The following is a 19,599-nucleotide window of genomic DNA, read 5'->3' as shown; positions in this document are numbered from 1 at the left end:
TAAAAATCTAGCAACAAGAGTGAGCTCACTAATAAATATCGCTATTGCCGTAGATCAAAATCTAAACGCAAGAAATCGCAAAATAAAAGAGACCAGCAATTCCAGAGTTACTTGTAAAATAAGAAACAACGCAAAATTCTGCGCGCAACGCTCGAATTTTCTGCATATTCGATACAGCATGAAACTTCGTCTCTTCTTCTTCTCCACCCACAAGCCCTCCCACCAGGAACTCAAACACCGTTGCAGAATAATATACAATTACCGGTCAATATATAATAATAAATATATATTGTCTCTGCGACTAGGCAATTATTTCTGGGACGATCTTCACTGAATCGCATGCCACGTATTTATTTTCTCTCGCTTGCCGAACGATTAAGATAAAGCATGTCGCGCGTCCTCCGTGTTATATGTCCGGTAGGCGGAGCTTATGCTCGCGCGGGTCGCATGGCTTGATGGATCGCCGGAGAGTTTGATGGATCTCTCTAGTCGAGACTTCCGGTTGCTCGGCCGAAGAAAAATCGTTGAACTAGCCGGGAATTCATCTAGAATTTCCCGTGGGAAAATTGCCGTCGGAAGTCTCGAACGAGATACGTTTTCCCAGCTGTGTTCGAGTTTGAACGATCGGTGTTGTAGATCGATAGCGATATTTATAGTATGAGTAGTCTGTGTTCTTTATCATTGGTGGTTGCATGCGATTTTCTGTGACTGCGTGTACCGTAGATCCGCGAAATTTCGAGGCGGACGAAGATTCAGGATCGAGGATTTTCGTAGGAAAAATTATTCGTTCCATCAGCTGGCAGAGGTCCTGTCGGATCTGTTTTGACCTAGAATATTAAAACTGTTGTTTAATCATTATGGTAGTCATGAGTAGGTTCGTTCAATTCCTTATTTATTCATTTACTTGCTGTTTTTTTTTTTTAATATTGTTGAAAGTACTTCTTAAAGATCTGCATTGATTTCCCTATTAAATCTCTATGGAAATAAATTAATTCTTTGTTATTTCTCTCTTAAATAAATTCTCTGTTAAATGCAGTGAATTGTAGGCACAATAATGCATAAAATTTTATACACATAATGTTGCGTTTCATGTGGTAAAAAGGTTCTTCGCAAAAAAAACTATTTTCGTATTAAATAAATATAAAGATTAAGTTTTTTTATATTCTGTATGTTCATTATATTCTCTCTGTAATGTTATCTTCAAACTTTTTCTAAAACGTGAAGCATCTTTTTATATGTGGGTCTTTTAAAATTTTATATATGTGGTATTTTAAAAAATTCATAAACGGAGCTGGAAATGTTTCTAAACCATAATTCCCTCTTTTTTACTCGAGCAATACATTACGTGAAAAATCAAATACCCTATTTTCTCAAACTATAATTTCTTCGTTATCACTGAAGAATATATTATACAAAGAATTAAGTACCCACAGGAAAATCATTGACCAAAAGTTTCCTAAGAAACAAAATTAAAAAATGTCTAGAAAACCCACAAAAAGTTGTTTTTGTACGCCACACATCGTGCAACGAATAATTTTCTGATAATTGTCCGACCGTTCGAACAAGTTACAAAATTCGCAATACGGATCGATCATCCTCGATCTTCGTCCGCGAACGATCTAGTCCGCGGTTCTGCATGCGATCGCGAGAGAAAGCGAATCGGCCGACCGAGCCAGCCGAAAAATCGAAAAGCGACGGTGATTGACCAAAAAAAAAAAAAGAAAAAAAGAAAAAAGATCTAGCCAAACGAAAGAAAAAATGAAACCGGTCCGGCGAAAACGAACGGGGACGGTACCAAAACTCGGCTGTTGTTGTTCTTTTGCAGCGAGAGCCACCGGCGGCAGCGACTCGCAAAACTGAACGCGCGAGTCAAACTAAAACAAACAAAAAAAAAAAGAAAAGAAAAGGAAAGCAAAAACAAGCAAACAACCGGAAAACCAAAAAATCTGGAAAGCAAAAAGACACACAAAAGAGCAACAAATAAATAAAGCGACCCACATCGACAGCTACACGAGGGAACCGGGCGAACAAACGGAAAAAGAAATAGATAGAAAGATAAGAAAAGAGAAATAAGATTAGAGGATCGAACCGAATGTAAAAGAAGAGAAGTTCTAATAAACAATAAACGCGAAAAAATAAACGAGAATAAACGATCGAGCGACGAGAAAAGAAAAAGAAGAGGAGAAAGATTGGGGAAGATCGAAGGGGAAACGGAGGATCGAAAATAGCTATAGATCATCGACGAAGTATCCCGGGACGGTGGATCTTTCCGAGCAAGCCGAAGAAGGATCGCTGATCATCGTGGTCCAAGCGAGACGTGGTTGTAGTGATCGAGGAGGATGAGGCGGCGACGCATCGATCACGGTTCCTTTCGCGGCTCCGACTGCTGTTCGAGCTATTTATCGACGATCCAGGCTCGAGCAGAAGCGGATCTCGATCGAATTTCTCTCGCGAATGGACGAAGGCTGGCCGGAATGATCCATAAAACAGACTCGGGGCTCGATCGTCCGATAAGATCCCTGTTGATCCAACGGTAACAGTAGTACACGCGGGATCGAGGGATCTAGACGCACCGGAGGACGTACACGAACGATCGATGATAATAATAGGTAGAGAAATCCTTGCCTCCCTTCGTCCATGATGTTGTTAATCAAGAATCAATTCGATTGCCAGTGCGTGTAAGATAAAAACGAAGAGAACAGAGGATAAATTGATGAAGAGAGATGCACAGGATCTACATGTACGTGAAGAAAAAACGATTCTAGATCCCGGGTGGAAAAAAAACGTGTTTTTCGACGAAGGCAGAGCCGGTATCGTAGGGTGTTACTCATTGTACCCCTTTCCCCACCGTAATCAAGTGCCGAATATATAAATAAATGCGTGTATAAATGTATATCGACGTTTACTTTATAAATACGTGTGCACGCGCGCGCGCGCGCGCGTCTGCAAGGACCGTGTGATCCAGGAATGTGGACGATCCACGCTGGATCCTAGGACAAAATGATGTCCGTTTCGGGAGAACCGAGGGAATAGTTTTGTTTGATCGTTGGATTTTCAGATGATAGATTTTTGTTTGAGAATTTTTGTGCTCTGTGATTCATGGGGAGGAAAGATCGATTTTTTGAGGAAAGGATCTACGATTAATGGAACTTCGATGGATTGTAGATTGAGGACGTGGAAGCATTGCAATTTTGAAATTTTTTTATGGGAAAGCTTCAAGGTCACTGCAATTTTTAGATAAAGAGGCTTCCGGATCTATAATGAAGATCACAGAAGTTTTTAGATAAGGGAGCTCCAGGATCCAGGATTATTAAAAGCTTTTTATGGGGCAAGCTTCAAGATCTATGGTCACTGCAATTTTTAGATAACGAGGCTTCAGGATCTATAATCTCAGCGATTATTTGGATAATGAAGCCTCAGGATCTATGATCACAGAAGTTTCTAGATAAGGGAGCTACAGGATCCAGGATTGTTAAGATTTGTTTATGAAAAAGCTTGAAGATCTGTGATCACTGCATTTTTTACATCAGGAGGCTTCAGGATCTATAATCTCAGTGACTATTTAGACAATGAATCCTCGGGATCTGTGATCACAGAAGTTTCTAGATAAAGGAGCTCCAGGATCCAGAATTATTAAAATCTTTTTATGAGCAAGCTTCAAGATCTATGGTCGCTGTAATTGTTAGATAAGGAGGCTTCAGGATCTATAATCTCAGCGATTACTTGGATAATGAATCCTCAGGATCTGTGATCACAGAAGTTTCTAGATAAGGGAGCTCCAGCATCCAGGATTATTAAAATCTTTTTATGAGCAAGCTTCAAGATCTATGGTCGCTGTAATTGTTAGATAAGGAGGCTTCAGGATCTATAATCTCAGCGATTACTTGGATAATGAATCCTCAGGATCTGTGATCACAGAAGTTTCTAGATGAGGGAGCTCCAGGATCTAGGATTATTAAAATCTTTTTGTGAGAAAGTTTCGAGATCTATGAGCAGTGCAATTTTCGTGCAAACAAATTCACTAAATCAATCAGTTGACCTTCCCTCCGAACAAAAGAAGAAGATACCGACACTCGGAACTAACTCAATTAAGCACAAGGGGAAATAACGAAGAATCGGTAAAGCGTCTACGCTTCTAGATCGCTTCTGGATCCCTGGATCACGCGATCCCTCGCGTCTACAGCGAACGCGTGCATCTCGTGCTGTAAATAATATCATTTTCTCCTTCACGTTCGCTCGATTACGACCAACAAACGCCGATTAAACTGATTCAACTCGAGGAGAAAGAACGCGAGATAACAAGTGTGAACGAGAGAAAGAGTGGGAGAGAGAGAGAGAGAGAGAGAGAGAGAGAGAGAGAGAGAATGAGAGTGAGAGAGTCATCCTTTATTCCTTCCATTTGGTCGACGAAAATAGAAAAGGAATATTTAAGGAAAAACCAAAACTTAGCCTCGGTCTGCCCTCGTCGAAAACGAAAAACGATCTTTCAGCGAACCTGTGCGACGAACACTCTCGTAAAAGGACACGGGAGCATGGAAAACCGTGAAGAATATCTATGGGAAATACATGGAGAAATATAAGGAAAAAAATATGTTACGAGCAAAGAACGGGAATGAAATCGGAGGAGAGAAAGAGGGGGAGAGAGAGAGAGAGAGTGAAAGAGTGAGAGAGTGAGAGCGTGTGAGAGAGAGAGAGACGCCCTAGGGCGTATATATAGGTTCGTTTTAAGGCTTGAAGAATAATCTCCAGATGTTATGTATACATGTTAATAATATTAATAATACTAATGATAACGGTGACGATGAAGACGATCAAGATTCTAATTATAACGTGAATAAGAATAATTGCGATAATAATAACAACAATAACGATAATAATAGCGCGGGGAGTGATTAAGAGGCGTGGACAAGCCGATCGCGATCTTCGGGATCGAGATCGAGCGCGGGATCTTGGGGGAGGTTTAAAAATCTTGCAGAATCCGAGCCACGAGAATCAGAAATCGAATTTTTCGTTTGTAAAATGAAATTTCATTGTGATACGCAGTCTTTCAGATATTAATATTATTCAACAGCGTTACTAGACTGCGGATTTCATCATAACAATAAATAGAATTATACCGTATATATTACCGTACTATTTTCTTTAATTTTTCTAATGAGACTTATTAACGTTAACTCCTGTTTTGCAGAATTAATTAAGAAAAGTCTGTAATTTCCTCTGGACAGTGAAATACTAGTTTCATCGCGAGCGAAGGAGTGATGTTTTTGCTGATCTCGGGGGTTGAGTTCAGCGATTGTTAATGATTTTATTGTACGGGATGGATGCTGCAAGATTGTTTATTATTCGCCGACGGGGTCCCGCGCATGATTCCACGGTTGATACCGTGTCCCCGGAGTTTCTCATCGCCCATCGAACACGGATCCGATTTAAACGAGATAGATGTTCAAACACCGTGACTTTTCAGGCAAATGGAGGAAGTCGTCGATGAGTTTCCTTTCGATTCGTTTCGTTTGCTTATGTCCTCGTCGATAGTCCTCTGGAGCATGTGTTCGAGCATTTATCGAGTCCCCTTCTTCGTGCGCGTTAATCGAACGATCCAACGAAAATTAATCGCTGAAAGGAATTTTAATTAATCTTGGTTAGCACAACAGTGAACTGTTGGCAACATTTGCCGATTGCAAAATGGAACTTTAAAATCAGTTGGTGACTCTGAAATCGATTAAAAAATCCTTGCAGCATTTTCTTCGCGATTTAAATATTATTTTGTTCAAGACGAAACGAATTTGAAATGATCGTTCAACTCTTTGATGAATTATAATCTCTATCGGAATAAATCGAATAAGTTCTCGTTATTCACAAAGGAACGAATGGAAATAAAATCTTCCTTAATCTCGAACAAAATTATCTTTCAATTTCTTAGTGGGCTATAATAATCTCAATCAGAATGAACCGAGGTTCTTTACAATTTAAATATTTTATTCTTTGCAGAGGAACAAAATATGACGTAAAAATCTCGATCGCTAAGTCGCGGAATTATGTGAAGGGCGAAGAAGGGGGCGCAAGAGTTGTTAACGAATAAAGGAGAAATAATAAATGGAAAGCATTGTTGATCATTTGCAAAAATAAATAGGGCGGTGATGTCTTCTCGAGCATCCGAGAACTATAGTGTTCGCGACGATCGAACAGCGTTGTACGAATTATTTCAAACCGCTCTGTACGTTATGCGATACCATTTTGACCGTCGAGGCGTTAACTATTAACGACGATTATGATCATAATTATACCGCTTTCAAACATTGTACAGTGTCGAATAAAAATTCCAGTGCGTAGTCAGAAAAACGAAAGAATCCCACAACAATGGCGTGAAACGATGGAAAACGAAAGACAGAAAGATCATCAATCGCGTACGCTAAGTCTTCGATCAATTTTTCTTTTAACCCTCCTGCACCATTAACTATTGCATCAGTCTTACTCATAAAGATAACCAAATGAACGTTATCAAGATTTATAGAGCATAATGTTCATAATAACTTTCTTCTATTAAATTATTTGAAAATTCTGCTGGCGAGCGTGTTAATCAATTAAAGACACGGTTAACGAGTAGAATTATAAAAACAGGATTCGCTTTTAATTATTGATTCGACCGGTGCGCGAGGGTTAATCGTTGGAAAATATCGCCGAGCGAAGTGAAACTGAGCGAAACTCATCTTGATCACGATCGTGGCCGGGAAAAGTATCGAAAAGAGGGTTCGATCGTTTCGACCCTGCGAAACGAAACGCTTCTTCACGCCCACGCAGAAGAGGATCCATTTAGAACCTAATGTATACTTGATGCGAATAGGTAAGAACACCAGATCATACTTTTTTTTTCCATTAATTTTGCTCGATCCAACCGAAATACACTCCCCTTTCTCCCCCCTGATGAATAAACGATTCTTTGAATTTATGAAAGGACAGTCTCCGAAAGAGCCTCTAAACGTTAGAGAAGCGTGTTAATTAGTCGGAGACGTATCAAAGAGCGGTTCCCTTTATTCGACACACGTTCGACACCCTCATCGATCGCCAATAAGCAGACAGATACATAACTCCTCCCTCGCTACAGTTTTTCTTTTCGATTCGAGAGCTCGAGATTCTCGCCAGTCGACCAAATTCGAACTGAAACTCGAAAAAATCCTATTCTCTCTCTTAGCTCCACTAACTTGCTAATTACAGAAATCTGTACTCGTCCGAATATTTATCGGTAGACTGTGGATCTTTGTGCAAAACAAAAATCCTCGAAGTTAATCTCAAGTGATGAAACAATACGAAACTCTTTTAATCATTTTTATAGGAATTGTTTGTAAAGCCTCCTAATGTCCTCACAGTTTTCGGTCTCGCCTAATCATTCTTAACGCATAAAGTCCGCAGTCTATTTATCAGAATTGTTACAATCTCGTTCGAACGGCAAATGTTTTGTGCAAAATCAGCTTCCACGTGATCCCGCACACTTTTCCCAAACAATCATCCGCTTCCGTTGTCGAAGAATTGATGAAAATCATTGCTCCTAAATGAAACGAGAGGACACAAAGTGAGACCGAGTCGCCAGCCAACGAGACGATCGCAGAATCTCGGTCACCGCTCTCTATAGTCGCATGATCGGTCCCAGATCGTGCGCTATAGAGAGGGAACAGCGTTTACACCCGGTGGACAAGGTTTAGCGAAATTGTTTGCTTCTTTTCAGCGACGGAAAAGGTTTATGGAACCGTCGAAACTGCAGAAATCATGAATGCCATTTTATCAGATATTTCTGTCGACTTTCGTTCATTTCCTTTTCAAACTTACAATTTTACAAATTTTTACAGATTGAGTTGACCAAAGAGTTCGCAAGAATTTTTTAAGAAAGCGTCATTCAAGCTGGGTTTACTTATTTATTCTTGATTATTACTAATTATTATGTTACTGATTTATAGAGCGACCGTGTTGCATATGGATCGCTTTATATCGAACTGTTCGTCATTCGGATACTGGCGAATTCAAATACCACCGGTTCGGATAATAGAGGCTCTACTGAATCGTGAATTAAACAAGACAATACTCGTTAAAGATGGGTCGTGTTTGGACTCATTTTAACCGGAAAAATATAACGAACGTGACGGTGGAAGTTTCATAAAGAAATAATTAACTACAAAAAAGAGACGTCGATGTAATTTGCTCACCCACTGCATTCTTACATAAACCCACACAAATGCACGAGTTTTCATGTTCTCGTTAAACATTGTTGGGGTGCCTGAGACGAAAGATCTTTGCAAGTTCGCTTTGTCTTGTCCACCAATTTGAGACAATTGATTTGACTCGAACAAGTCGGTCTCGTTCGATCGGGATTAACGTTTGAAAATTTCCTTTTCCAGCGAAATTCATGCCAGAATCGGGGCCGCCACCACCACCTCCCTACGCCTATCCACCGCCAGGTGTGCCTGGACAAGTGCCACCCCCTGCAGCTGCTCCACCTGGCACAAATGGTGCAGCAAACCCTAACCAAACTCCTGGTGCAGCGCTGGTCAACAACAACCTGAACGTGCCGAGCGTGCTGTAAACGGCTCCACCGTGGTCGCAATACAAATTTTCCAAGTAAACTTAAGCGAATAATCACACACGAAACAAAACAGAGAAAGAGAGAGAGAGAGATATCAAGAGAAAATACAGAGAAAAAGAACTTCAACCGAACAAAACGGCGGCCGCTGACGACAGCGTCTATCCCCAATTAATCCTGCAAACTAATAGGTCTCTTTTCGATCACACGAACAAAACACACACATACACACGCGCGCATACACACGTACACATACACAAGATTCTTCGAAGAAAATCGAGTGTCGAGTAAAACGTTTAAGCATTGAGAACCAAAACAGGATCGCGGCGATCATTGATCCCTTTGCGAGGATACTTCAAGATCTTTGAAGATTCAGCAAGAGGTATCGTGACCCAGATCCTGTCTTAGGTCGATGGAATAAGATAATTCAGCATTAGTAATCGAAACAGGATCGCGGTGATCATTGATACGATTGCGACGATTCTTCAGGATCTTTCGAGGTCTAGCGAGAGCTACCGTGGTCCGGATCCTGTCTTAGGTCGACGGAACGAAGCGTTGAAGCATCGAGAACCGAAACAGGATCGGTGGATCATCGGCTCGTCCGGGATCTCCGAGGATCTCTGAGAATCTCTGAGGATCTAGCAAGAGCTACCATGATCCAGGTCCTGTCTTAGGGTGATTCAGAGCCTTAAACAGGGAGTAAGAGCCAGTTCCTTTGAGCAGCAGACGCGGTAATTGGATTCCTGTGACTCCGGGACCTCTTCGTGGCTGAGGAACGTCTTTCGCGATGATCAACTGCAAAGAAAAGAGTACCGAACTTGTGAATATAATTAATAGTATAAACAGATCAATCACCGAAGCTTCTCACTGTCCATATACGCGCCGAATCACGCGGAGATCTACCAAGATCTACGGAACATCTACCTGTCTAACTCGCTGGACCCTAGTCTCTTTCCTTTGTGAAGTCGTTTTACGAAAATCTTGATTCGACCGACATTTTCGTTGTTGAATCGGTTAGATCGAGTCTGTCAGACCCGTTAGATCTGTGATCGTTCAGTTTCTCGGCGGAAGGGGTCCTCAGAAGGAGACAGTCTGTCGCTTCCGGTCCGTGTCGATCATTAAACAGGGCGTCCGAGCCCTCCGAGACGTTTGTTTCGATCCAACGGTAGAATAAAGACGATCTACGAGCGTGATCCTCGACGCCGTGTATCCCTAGTTAGGAGAGACGATCGGGAGAGCGAAAGAGAGAGAGAGAGAGAGAGAGCACGAGAGAGATGAATTTAGGAAACTTGTCCGTTCGAGGGCGTACCTGTGCGTCCACGGACGCACACGTGTACATGTACATAAATTACTACGAATTGTCGATGTAAGATTAAACTATGCATATATATATATAAATTATATATATATAAATAATGTGACATATAAATAACAATCTAGAGAGAAGCAGAACACAGGGAAGAGGAGGATAGAAAAAGGCGAAAAAATTGAGAGAGAGAAAGAGGGAGAGAGAGAGAGATTGTTAGATAAAATTGTTTCTTATTATCCACCGATTGTATACATGGCTCGCGCGGGATATCTGATTATTGTTGCCGTTGTTGGATCATTTCCACGTGGAATATCCTCTGTTCGAGTGATCTCACCCCCTATTTTCGCGAGAATTTAGGTGTAGCCTGTAATTAGCAAATCTGCACGGTTGGCTAGCACGTGGACTTCGCTACCTCACGTTTCAGCCCCTCTTTTCAAAGGATAATACGAACGGGACTTACGTAGATTCTCGTTGTTCCTCTATCGAATTATCCCCCCCCCCCCCACTCCCTCCGGGTAGATTTTGTTTACGAGATGAAAAGAACGCACCCTGAAACTTGCACCCCTTGTCTGTCATTTTAATCGTCCGTGTATCATAGTTCTATCGGTTTCAATTGAAGCACTTGTGATCGACAAAACGGGAGCTTCTAAGATCTTAGCCGTTCGCGTTTCAGTTCTCCGGAAATTTCGAAAATTCGACTAACTTCTCCGCCCTGTCGAGGTGATCGTTAACGATCAAGGGTGTGATCAACTGTTTCGATTTCGATCGATCGCTGGCCTAATTCGATTTAATTCGCGAACGGTGCCTCGGTTTCTCGCGTGTTCCCCGCGAATTACGAAGGAAAGAGAACGATCGAGAAGAATCGTGGGGAGAATCTTGGCGAGTTCAGCGAGAGATCATGTTGCCGCATACTATCTTCATCTATGTAAAAAGAACACTAATTAACTTAATCTTCTCGGGAAAGAGGAAGCGGAAGGTCGATTCCCGTCGATTCGATGATTCTGGAAATTCGAAATACGGAAACGGAAAGAGAAGGAGGGGAAGCCTCTGCTATTTTATTTCGTGTTAAATAATCGAAACTCTGCCGAGATTTCAGGATCACACCGAAGGTATCGATCTCTCGATGCGTCCTTGCTCAAAGCGCAATTAAACGAAATCTCTCTGTGAACCCTGTGCACCCTTCTACCAGAAACTAAGATACCTTCCCTTTTTCTCCGAGACGCTTACCGTTATGTCCACGAATCGATTACAGAATAAACGATGAAATAAAACAAGCAAGAAACCCACTACTTAAGATGTTTGTAAGTACGACGAAAATAATTATGCGTAAGATGGCTTCACCACATAGGCAGTTAATATCGTAATTAATACGAGGTACGAATAATAACCGTGATAATTGGTTGAGTTTGAGCGTCATACGATTCGCTGATTGTGGAATCTTTGTTCATCTAGGAGATGATTATGTCTTAGACGTTACTGTATATTAGCCTTAAATAAATACAATTATGGAGAAGACACCAACTCGTCCGTTACTGACCCTAATCCATTCCCAAACGTTGCCGAACGATCAAAATGTCGCCTCTAACGAAATGTCGACTTTAAAGTAGAAGATAGATCATCGAAAAAGTACATAGACAATCGTATCAGTCTTTAAAGAGGTTAATTAACAAATATTCGCAATTTCTCAAACAGTAAAATATCCATTAATGCGAGTCTATTCAAAACCATGTACAGGGTGAGTCACCTAACGTTTGCACCTCAAATATCTTTGTTGTTTCTAAAGATACGTAAAATATGGTAAGGAGAAAATTTTGTTTTTATGTCATTTTTTTAGAGATATCAAGGTCACCTTGACTTTTTAAATGGAACCACCCTATTTGAAACACCTACAATGATAGTCTCTTTCATTAGGAATGCAGTGACTATATTGTTCCAAGGTCATTCAAGGTCAAGGACAGAAAAAACGTATGAAACTAAAATATGGAAGCAATAAAAACAAAAATTTTTTTATGGCATCGTGTCAGCCCCATTGTACCATTCAACTTTGTCCTTACCATATTTTACGTATCTTTAGAAACACCTGTATAAAATCACTCACCCTGTATAAAATCGCTAGTGTATATTGTAATCTTTACGCAAAATTAAAACTTTCTGCGATCCGATTGCAACTGAAAAATATTTTCGGAATGCCCGGGCCCTCGTGTGACCGATCACGTCCCTGATATCGACCATGAAGAGCGTGGCGCCGCCTGTGAAGAGATTCTTTCAGTCGTCGACCATTTGTAAACATGCCTCCGGTGAGTGTCCAGTCTACGGATAAAAGCGAATTATTTACAGAATGTGCATAAATTGTTTAAAAATTTGACGAAAAAGTGAATCCCCGTGTCACGAGGATTAATACCAATATATTTGTGTCGATGATTTTCGAACGATCACGTAGATTTCGACGGATAATAAACCGCCGACGCAAACATCACAGCAGTGACTGCACATGGATCCGTCAGCGGACAGGCAGATTTTTCACGAATCTCTTTTCAAAATGGTGAATTGCTCGTTTTTCAGGCTGTCGCGAAGAAGTCGAAAGGGCCGGCGCCCAAAAAACAGACCCTTCGGGGCAAGGGCCAGAAGAAAAAGGTGTCCCTGAAGTTCACCATCGATTGTACACATCCTGCAGAGGACAATATTATGGATGTAGCGAATTTTGTAAGTTCTTTTCAATATCAGACTCTCGTTACTCTGAATTGATCAACTGTTTATGTACATTGAGATTTTCTTGCATTACCTTCTTGGTTGACTGCAACAACCTAACCTAAAAAAAACCTCATGATAAACCTGATCCACTGTGTCTAATGTTACTTATTGTTCCAGGAGAAATACCTGCAGGAAAGAATCAAGGTTGGAGGTAAAACGAACAACTTTGGTAACAATATCACATTGGAACGCGACAAGATGAAGCTGTCCGTTAACAGTGACATCGACTTCTCCAAGCGGTGGGTATCGGCGTGTTCTTCAAGGATTCAAAATTGGCGCATACTGTATTTTACCGCTTTCTCCAGAATCTGAAAATAGATGTAACAGTTTTTATCAATTTAATGGTATAAACAAAAATACTTTATCTCAGAATTATGGTAAAATACAGTACGAGTCCAATTGTTTGAAAAGCAACGCTTGTTTACAATGTAATGATAAAGCCGGATTAAAATTACCCTCTACAAGATTACCGATATTTGCACTGATTTGATTGACGTGTGTCCATAGGTATCTTAAATACTTGACGAAAAAGTATCTGAAGAAGAACAAGCTGCGTGACTGGCTTCGTGTAGTGTCTGAAGACAAAGAAACGTACGAACTGAGGTACTTCCAGATCAACAGCCAGGAAGATGATGACGAAGAAGATGCAGAATAAACATTGCTTTTATTCCATGCGAATTTACAGAAACATCTGTACATATTTCTATTAATAAATAATGAAGAATATTTAAAATGTACGCTTTCCTATTATTTGTTTACCCTTAGAGCTTATTAATATTAGTTCAGCATCGCATGAGTAGCAGAAACATTTCCTAACCCATCGGTTGGCGATCATCGAACGGATCTCGTTTCATTCAAGTATCAATTAAAAAAGTTAGGTACGAAAATAATTACGATAAACAGAATGTTTTGCAATAATACGAAAAAAATAGTGCCAAATTTATCATTATGAATGCATCTCTGGTCCCCCTTACGAGCACAAAGGCATGCGTCACCTGACGCGTAGTAATAAAAAACATAAGTCACTCTTTATCATCGCCAGTGCCGTATCCCCTTAAGGTTCTTTTACTTCTCTGTGGACATATTACGCAAGAACTTGTTATTGTTATACAATTGGTCCGATCGGTATCTGCCTCTTTCACCGACTCATTGAACAGTAATTAATATCTCTAACCCGAACCAAAGACTCAAATCTGTGTACGTAAAAAATCTGACGGTTAACTGTCCGATAGAACGTGCAAGCTCTGCCTGAATAATTCTCGCCGCTGTGCACCGTGCGACTTACGGTCGGAGCGGCAAGAATTATTCAACCGACTATTATTCGCGTTATATATTTCACAATCTTTCTTGCAATAATAATGTACTCCAGCATGCAGTCTCGAAACAGAATTCTCCGTGAAATATCGACAGTTCAAATGAATTTTTAAAATGATACACGAGATGATTGCCAGGACGTGGTGAAAAGAGCCGTGAATACGGCACTGGGTTATCAACGAAACACATCTGTGAACCATTCTTCCCAGATGAGGCAGACATTGCGATAACGCCGGGAAGCACGTTTCGTGAACGATAATACATAGTCGAGCGATATCGTTGGATCTCGGCAACCGATTTTCGAAAGTTTTTCCTGTGGAAAATCGAGGGACTATTTCGCGTTGGCGCAGAGAACGACGCAGCAGCGAAGGAAAGAGAGAGAAAGAGGACGAGTGCGGAAGGATATATCGCGTTGCGCAGACGAACTGACGCACGGTGATTGTTGTGACAGAAGTGTAGAAGAGTATCGTATCGTCGTCTATTCCAGTTCGAAATCAGCAAAATCCGTTTGAATCCGTTCAAAAGAGGAATACAAATCAACATAGGGTTCACCACGCAGACGGAACGCCGTGCTATTCGGTTGTTCGAGTTATCTCCAACGATGAAGTTTCATTACAAGGAGGGGCACCCCTTCGAAAAGAGGAAGGCCGAGGGTGAAAAAATACGACGAAAATACCCGGAGAGGGTTCCCGTGAGTAACCGACCGTCCAGAAAACCAATCCCCGTCGACCGATCAAGATCCGTTCACCACGACGCGGACACGATCGTCGACGAGGGGAAACCCGATGCGTCCGTGAATCGACTTCGTTTAGAATCGTATTTAATTTGTCCGATTCGATCGTCTGTCCCGAAAATTTTCCGCTCTGGAATGGTCCAAGGTCGGCTTTCTACGTCGTATTTTTCTCCCTCGTGATCAAGGATGATGCGGACTTTTCGTACCAGCAGCCTAATTGAACACGCTCGTATCGAATTTCTTTTGTGCGTTCACCTATTGCTCGGTCTCGGGGTCTATTGATCTTGCTACGCCCACGGCTCTATGCAATTTTCCCGATTGACAAACGGCAGAACCGATATTTTTCCGTTAGCGAATTCTCACGGCTAACGAGGAATTTCCGTGTCGAGTTCGATGGTGAAACGGCTCGACCAGAAAAATGTAGACCAGCTGTTCTCACTTCGGAGACTTGGATAAGTGTCAATGCGCACATAACCGAATCTCGGACTCTCGAACCTCCGCTTTTGTGATCTTGACGTTCGGCCAAGGTTTTTCAGGGTTTCTGGTCGACGAATTTCGCGTCCGGATATTCGCTCGGTGTGATTTAGATTTTCCAGCGGGAACGCGTGAGACGTCGGATTTCCCCGATCGAGAAAAACCTTGGACCTTGAATAATCTTGTCGATATTCTTTTGCCATTCGTTTCAGCGATCATTCACCAAATTTTCATGTTTATTTCCCCAGGTAATTGTCGAGAAAGCGCCGAAGGCGAAAATGAGTGATTTGGATAAACAAAAGTTTTTAGTACCGTGTGACTTGACCGTTGGACAGTTTTATTTTTTAATCCGAAAACGAATTCATCTTCGTCCCGAAGACGCTCTGTTCTTCTTCGTTAACAACCTTATTCCTCCAACAAGTGCCACCATGGGTTATCTCTATGGGGTAATTATACGATGTATATGCGTATACAGTGAATTCTCGATATATGTCAACAACAAGGGTCTTGCCAATGTTGTGTGTCGTCCAGGAGACATACACAGTGTTATGTTTACACTCCTTGGTGTCCGAGGCCCCTCGAGCTTCGATAATTCCACGATGTTGATCATACAGCCCTTGGCGACATATATAGAGGGATCACTGTATAACCTTGAGCTTGAATCGTATGTGTACGCACGGATTGTTCTGATTCTGGTATTGATTATTCCCCTAGGAACACCACGAAGAAGATTTCTTCCTCTACATAGCGTACAGCGATGAGAACGTGTATGGGAACTAAATTATAACGAAGAAGACAACATCAAAAGAAAAGAGCGGACGACAAAAAATTTACTATCGATAATGTAGTCCTTCTAGAGGCTTTCGGAAGTGTGAACAAAATTGTATAATGTCAAACTGTTTTAAGTGAAATTTGAAATATTAGCACCGCACACACACACACATTGAACTAAATTTGCTTCCTTAAGATAAATTGGATTTGTTGATCTGTCGATAATAACGATGTCTTATTTTTTGATTCCATCACTTGCCGCTGGCTAAAAAAACTTAGGGTAATAGAGCGTAAGGAGGACTAATCAGAGCTGACCTATATGATCTCGCGTCATGTCTAGCCTGATAAACACAAAAAAGAAACAAAAAAATTGAAAAAAAATCATTAGAAAGAATAAAATACTGTACAGCGTGAGGAGCAACTAACTAACTGTTGCTAAACGTACTATTCACGTGCATTAATGGTTATTTGAGAATAATTACTAATACTTAAAAAGAACAACAATGTATAAAAAATTTGTGATTCTATGTAGATGTTTAATGTGATACCATTTTCTTTTATTTAGGCTAGTGTTAATTGTATTTACATGATTTAATGTTATGCAATCACAAAGGAATGGAAGAAGTTGCTGAATTTTATGGTGAGGTGAAAATTTTTTGTAGCGCCTGAATGTGGGCCAATAAAAAAATATAAAAAACGAATCTTACGAGTCTATAGTTGTCCTACCCTTTCTTTCGCTAGACCATCATTTGGATGTAGTAGTAGAGAGAATGGTAGAAAGTCCATGTTCTCCATAATTAATGTGTTTTGCTCGTGGTCCACCTATTTTTAACTTGTTTTCTTCAGACTATGAGAACGCTGTATCCCCTAGTTAAAAGTATTGCTCCGTCGAAGAATGTTTCCATCTAACATGGAAGTGAATAGCAACGAAACAAATATAACAAGTACTGTGATCAAGGATCCGGGTCTTATTTCTGCATACAATCTCACTCAAGAAGACAGTAACTGGATCATAACAAATTCCTTTATAATCTTCACTATGCAAACGGGTAATGTTATCACTAAATGACACATTTTAAGACTGTGAATATAAGTTTCTTTTATTTATTCAGGATTTGGTATGTTAGAGTCTGGTTGTGTGTCTTTGAAAAACGAAGTCAACATTATGATGAAGAATGTGGTAGACATAGTGCTCGGAGGATTAACTTATTGGGCATTCGGCTTTGCAACGAGTTTCGGGTCAAATAAACATTACAATTCCTTTATCGGACTAGGAGAATTTCTGATAGATCCTCCGATTGATGATAATCACATGGGTCCGAAATATGCAGCATTTTTATTTCAATTAAGCTTTGCGACCACTTCAACCACCATTGTCAGTGGAGCCATGGCAGAACGGTAATAAGTTTCAAAAACTAGTTTAATTTTTATGGCTTACACTGTGTAATTGCAGATGCAATTTCAAAGCATATTGCCTGTTCTCTTTCTTGAACACAATCGTCTATTGTATACCTGCTGGATGGGTATGGGGTGATCATGGTTTCTTAAAGAACCTGGGTTCTGTAGACATTGCTGGTTCGGGAGTGGTTCATCTTGTCGGGGGTAGTTCTGGTAGATATCTCTTTGTTCTTTGAACTCAATTTATAGTCAGACGCTTTAAATGCCATTTTGTTATAGCACTTGCATGCGCTATTATGCTGGGACCAAGACTGGGCAGATATGATAATGGAATTGACCCATTACCACTCGGGAATCCCGTCAACGCTATCATGGGTTTATTTGTACTTTGGTAATGAGTGATTTACAGACTTCAGATTATTTGCTATATTAACGAATACTGATTCTCGAAGGTGGGGCTGGCTAGCATTCAACAGTGGTAGCACGTATGGTGTCAGTGGTCAACGATGGCAATATGCTGCCAAGGCAGCAGTGTCTACGATGCTAGCAAGTATGGGAGGAGGTCTAATCGGATTAGGTTTTAGTTTAACTAATCCAAACGGGATTGACATTCTCAGTCAAATAAATGGAATTCTTGGTGCCTTGGTTGCAGTAACAGGTGAATTTCCCTGCACTAACAATATGTGCACACTGACAAAAATTCATACTTACAATATCACTTTTATAATTAGTCGATTAGGTGGTTGTTTCCTTTTTAGAGCTTGGGAAGCTATACTTGTTGGAATGGTCGGTGCTTTCATTACATGTTTTATGATGCCCATGATAGATAGACTGCACATCGATGATCCTGTTGGAGCCAGTGCAACTCATGGTTCTACTTTGATACATCTTGATTATTTGAATGTTCGTCTGATTGTCATTCTAACAAATTCGTTTCATGCAGGAGCAAGTGGAATTTGGGGGATCGTTGCTATTGGTTTATTTGCAGATAATCCGCATCCTCTTGACACTACCAGTGGAAGAAAAGGCTTATTCAAGGGTTTGTAATAATCGATTCATATTTTCAATTAAGTTCTACAAGAAACGCTCGGTTTTACAGGAGGAGGTTGGTGTTTGCTAGGTGTGCAGTGCCTAACTGTTCTGTGCTTAACATTGTGGAGCTTTTTTACATCGCTTTCTTTATTATGGGTAGATTCTATTAAATATTATTTAATCTGTACAACGTGGCATCATCTTTAATCGTATCTATTGCTTAATCGGTGTGGTGTTTCTCTTTCTAGGTGATCAATAAAATAATACCCATTAGAATGAGTGTCCATGACGAACTGCTTGGAGCAGACTTAATGGAACACCGAATACGACACATGCAGGTCTACATTTCAATTACAAAGTAGAATTTAATCGTACGCTCGAGAAACATTCTACATTACACAATTGAATACTACCGTTTTTAGATAGGTGTTAGCAGAGCCATGTCTGCTCTTCGTCCAGATTCTCAAGAGCATGATCTGGGTACGGTGCATCCTGTAGGAATAAATCCTGGTAAGATGCGTCGTTAAGCAGAGACTCGACAAGACTAGTCGACTAACTATGCTCATTCATTTGCAACAGGTCACGATTCCTACTTGGAGAAATATAATCGTAAAAATCGTTTGAAAACAGGAAAACCGTTGCCTGTCGGCAAGAAATCGTCAAAGACACGTCAATCTAATACAATTACAGATACAGTATTGACTAAACAGAATAAACCGCATTTCGCTTGGATGAATTGATGATTTTTCGAACGCTTTCTAACAATTTATCGAATGTAAATTTATTAGAAACGTATAAATGTATTCGCATACACGTTCTAACACTTTCACACATTACTGGGACACGTACACGTTGTACACACATTCTTCGATAAATAATTAAAAATCTTATGCAGTTACATATACGATAATTACACACACCAGAATAAAAAGGGAGCCAATTTGTCCAGAGATCACAGACACAGTAAATACACGTTATACGATATCTATATCTATATCTATATCTATATCTATATATATCTATCATAGTAAGAGAATGTCTAAACAGCATGGCACACATGAGAAAGTTATCTCTACTGTAAAGTAGGATCTGCTTCAAATAAAATATTTCTTGTGAATAGTAGTTTTGTCTTTTATAATCATTACGGACGTAATATTGGACGTTTCGTCATGCTGTCATTGGCAGGAATAAATCGTCAAAGACAGTACCGATAGATCACAAAATAAATTTCATCTACCTTACTCGATA

General features: G+C 40.4%; 4 protein-coding genes across 6 annotated transcripts in view; all 4 read left to right on the top strand.

Annotated features, from left to right (window-relative positions):
• Positions 1-11,395, top strand: part of Nsyb (neuronal Synaptobrevin) — a 45,010-nt gene extending 33,615 nt beyond the window's left edge. Inside the window, exon 5 of one of the 2 annotated variants that reach the window (XM_076798159.1) lies at positions 8,388-11,395. In XM_076798159.1, coding sequence (XP_076654274.1) covers positions 8,388-8,572 — 185 coding nt within the window. In that variant the 3' untranslated portion in view covers positions 8,573-11,395. Of the gene's footprint in view, positions 1-1,825; positions 3,327-8,387 lie in introns of those variants that run through there. The other variant, XM_076798167.1, reaches the window with a different exon arrangement.
• A 669-nt stretch (positions 11,396-12,064) lies between these two features.
• On the top strand, positions 12,065-13,362 carry LOC143359698 (large ribosomal subunit protein eL22). Its single transcript, XM_076797835.1, has 4 exons — positions 12,065-12,175; positions 12,441-12,581; positions 12,747-12,868; positions 13,137-13,362. The coding sequence occupies exons 1-4, from the start codon at positions 12,167-12,169 to the stop codon at positions 13,282-13,284; spliced, it is 420 nt and encodes a 139-aa protein (XP_076653950.1). The 5' UTR covers positions 12,065-12,166; the 3' UTR covers positions 13,285-13,362.
• A 791-nt stretch (positions 13,363-14,153) lies between these two features.
• Positions 14,154-16,622, top strand: Atg8a (GABA type A receptor-associated protein autophagy-related 8a). Its single transcript, XM_076797847.1, has 3 exons — positions 14,154-14,634; positions 15,399-15,596; positions 15,865-16,622. Exons 1-3 carry the CDS (start codon positions 14,545-14,547, stop codon positions 15,928-15,930), a joined length of 354 nt encoding a protein of 117 aa, XP_076653962.1. The 5' UTR covers positions 14,154-14,544; the 3' UTR covers positions 15,931-16,622.
• Positions 16,623-16,760: 138 nt separating this feature from the next.
• On the top strand, positions 16,761-19,560 carry Amt (Ammonium transporter). Of its 2 annotated transcripts, XM_076797794.1 has the most exons (11): positions 16,761-16,970; positions 17,034-17,319; positions 17,375-17,532; positions 17,599-17,710; positions 17,772-17,977; positions 18,059-18,190; positions 18,263-18,358; positions 18,419-18,507; positions 18,600-18,689; positions 18,774-18,861; positions 18,931-19,560. In XM_076797794.1, the coding sequence occupies exons 1-11, from the start codon at positions 16,817-16,819 to the stop codon at positions 19,089-19,091; spliced, it is 1,572 nt and encodes a 523-aa protein (XP_076653909.1). In that variant the 5' UTR covers positions 16,761-16,816; the 3' UTR covers positions 19,092-19,560. The 2 variants fall into 2 exon arrangements, with proteins under 2 accessions (XP_076653909.1, XP_076653901.1); XM_076797786.1 differs by having other exon boundaries at positions 18,059-18,358.
• The last annotated feature ends 39 nt before the right edge of the window (positions 19,561-19,599 follow it).

Source organism: Halictus rubicundus, chromosome 1 (genome assembly GCF_050948215.1).
Source record: "Halictus rubicundus isolate RS-2024b chromosome 1, iyHalRubi1_principal, whole genome shotgun sequence".
NCBI classification, from domain to species: Eukaryota; Metazoa; Arthropoda; class Insecta; order Hymenoptera; family Halictidae; genus Halictus; species Halictus rubicundus.
This window is presented reverse-complemented; position numbering and strand designations above follow the sequence as displayed.

Excerpts from the sequence above, each read along its gene's own strand:
- LOC143359698 (XM_076797835.1), top strand. Across the intron at positions 12,582-12,746 it reads TTATGGATGTAGCGAATTTT|GAGAAATACCTGCAGGAAAG; the intron begins GTAAGTTCTTTT and ends TTATTGTTCCAG. Across the intron at positions 12,869-13,136 it reads GACATCGACTTCTCCAAGCG|GTATCTTAAATACTTGACGA; the intron begins GTGGGTATCGGC and ends GTGTGTCCATAG.
- Atg8a (XM_076797847.1), top strand. The coding sequence starts at position 14,545 with ATGAAGTTTCATTACAAGGAGGGGCACCCCTTCGAAAAGAGGAAGGCC. Across the intron at positions 14,635-15,398 it reads AATACCCGGAGAGGGTTCCC|GTAATTGTCGAGAAAGCGCC; the intron begins GTGAGTAACCGA and ends TTATTTCCCCAG. Across the intron at positions 15,597-15,864 it reads CCATGGGTTATCTCTATGGG|GAACACCACGAAGAAGATTT; the intron begins GTAATTATACGA and ends TTATTCCCCTAG.
- Amt (XM_076797786.1), top strand. The coding sequence starts at position 16,817 with ATGTTTCCATCTAACATGGAAGTGAATAGCAACGAAACAAATATAACA. Across the intron at positions 17,711-17,771 it reads ATGGGTTTATTTGTACTTTG|GTGGGGCTGGCTAGCATTCA; the intron begins GTAATGAGTGAT and ends TGATTCTCGAAG. Across the intron at positions 18,690-18,773 it reads ACCGAATACGACACATGCAG|ATAGGTGTTAGCAGAGCCAT; the intron begins GTCTACATTTCA and ends TACCGTTTTTAG.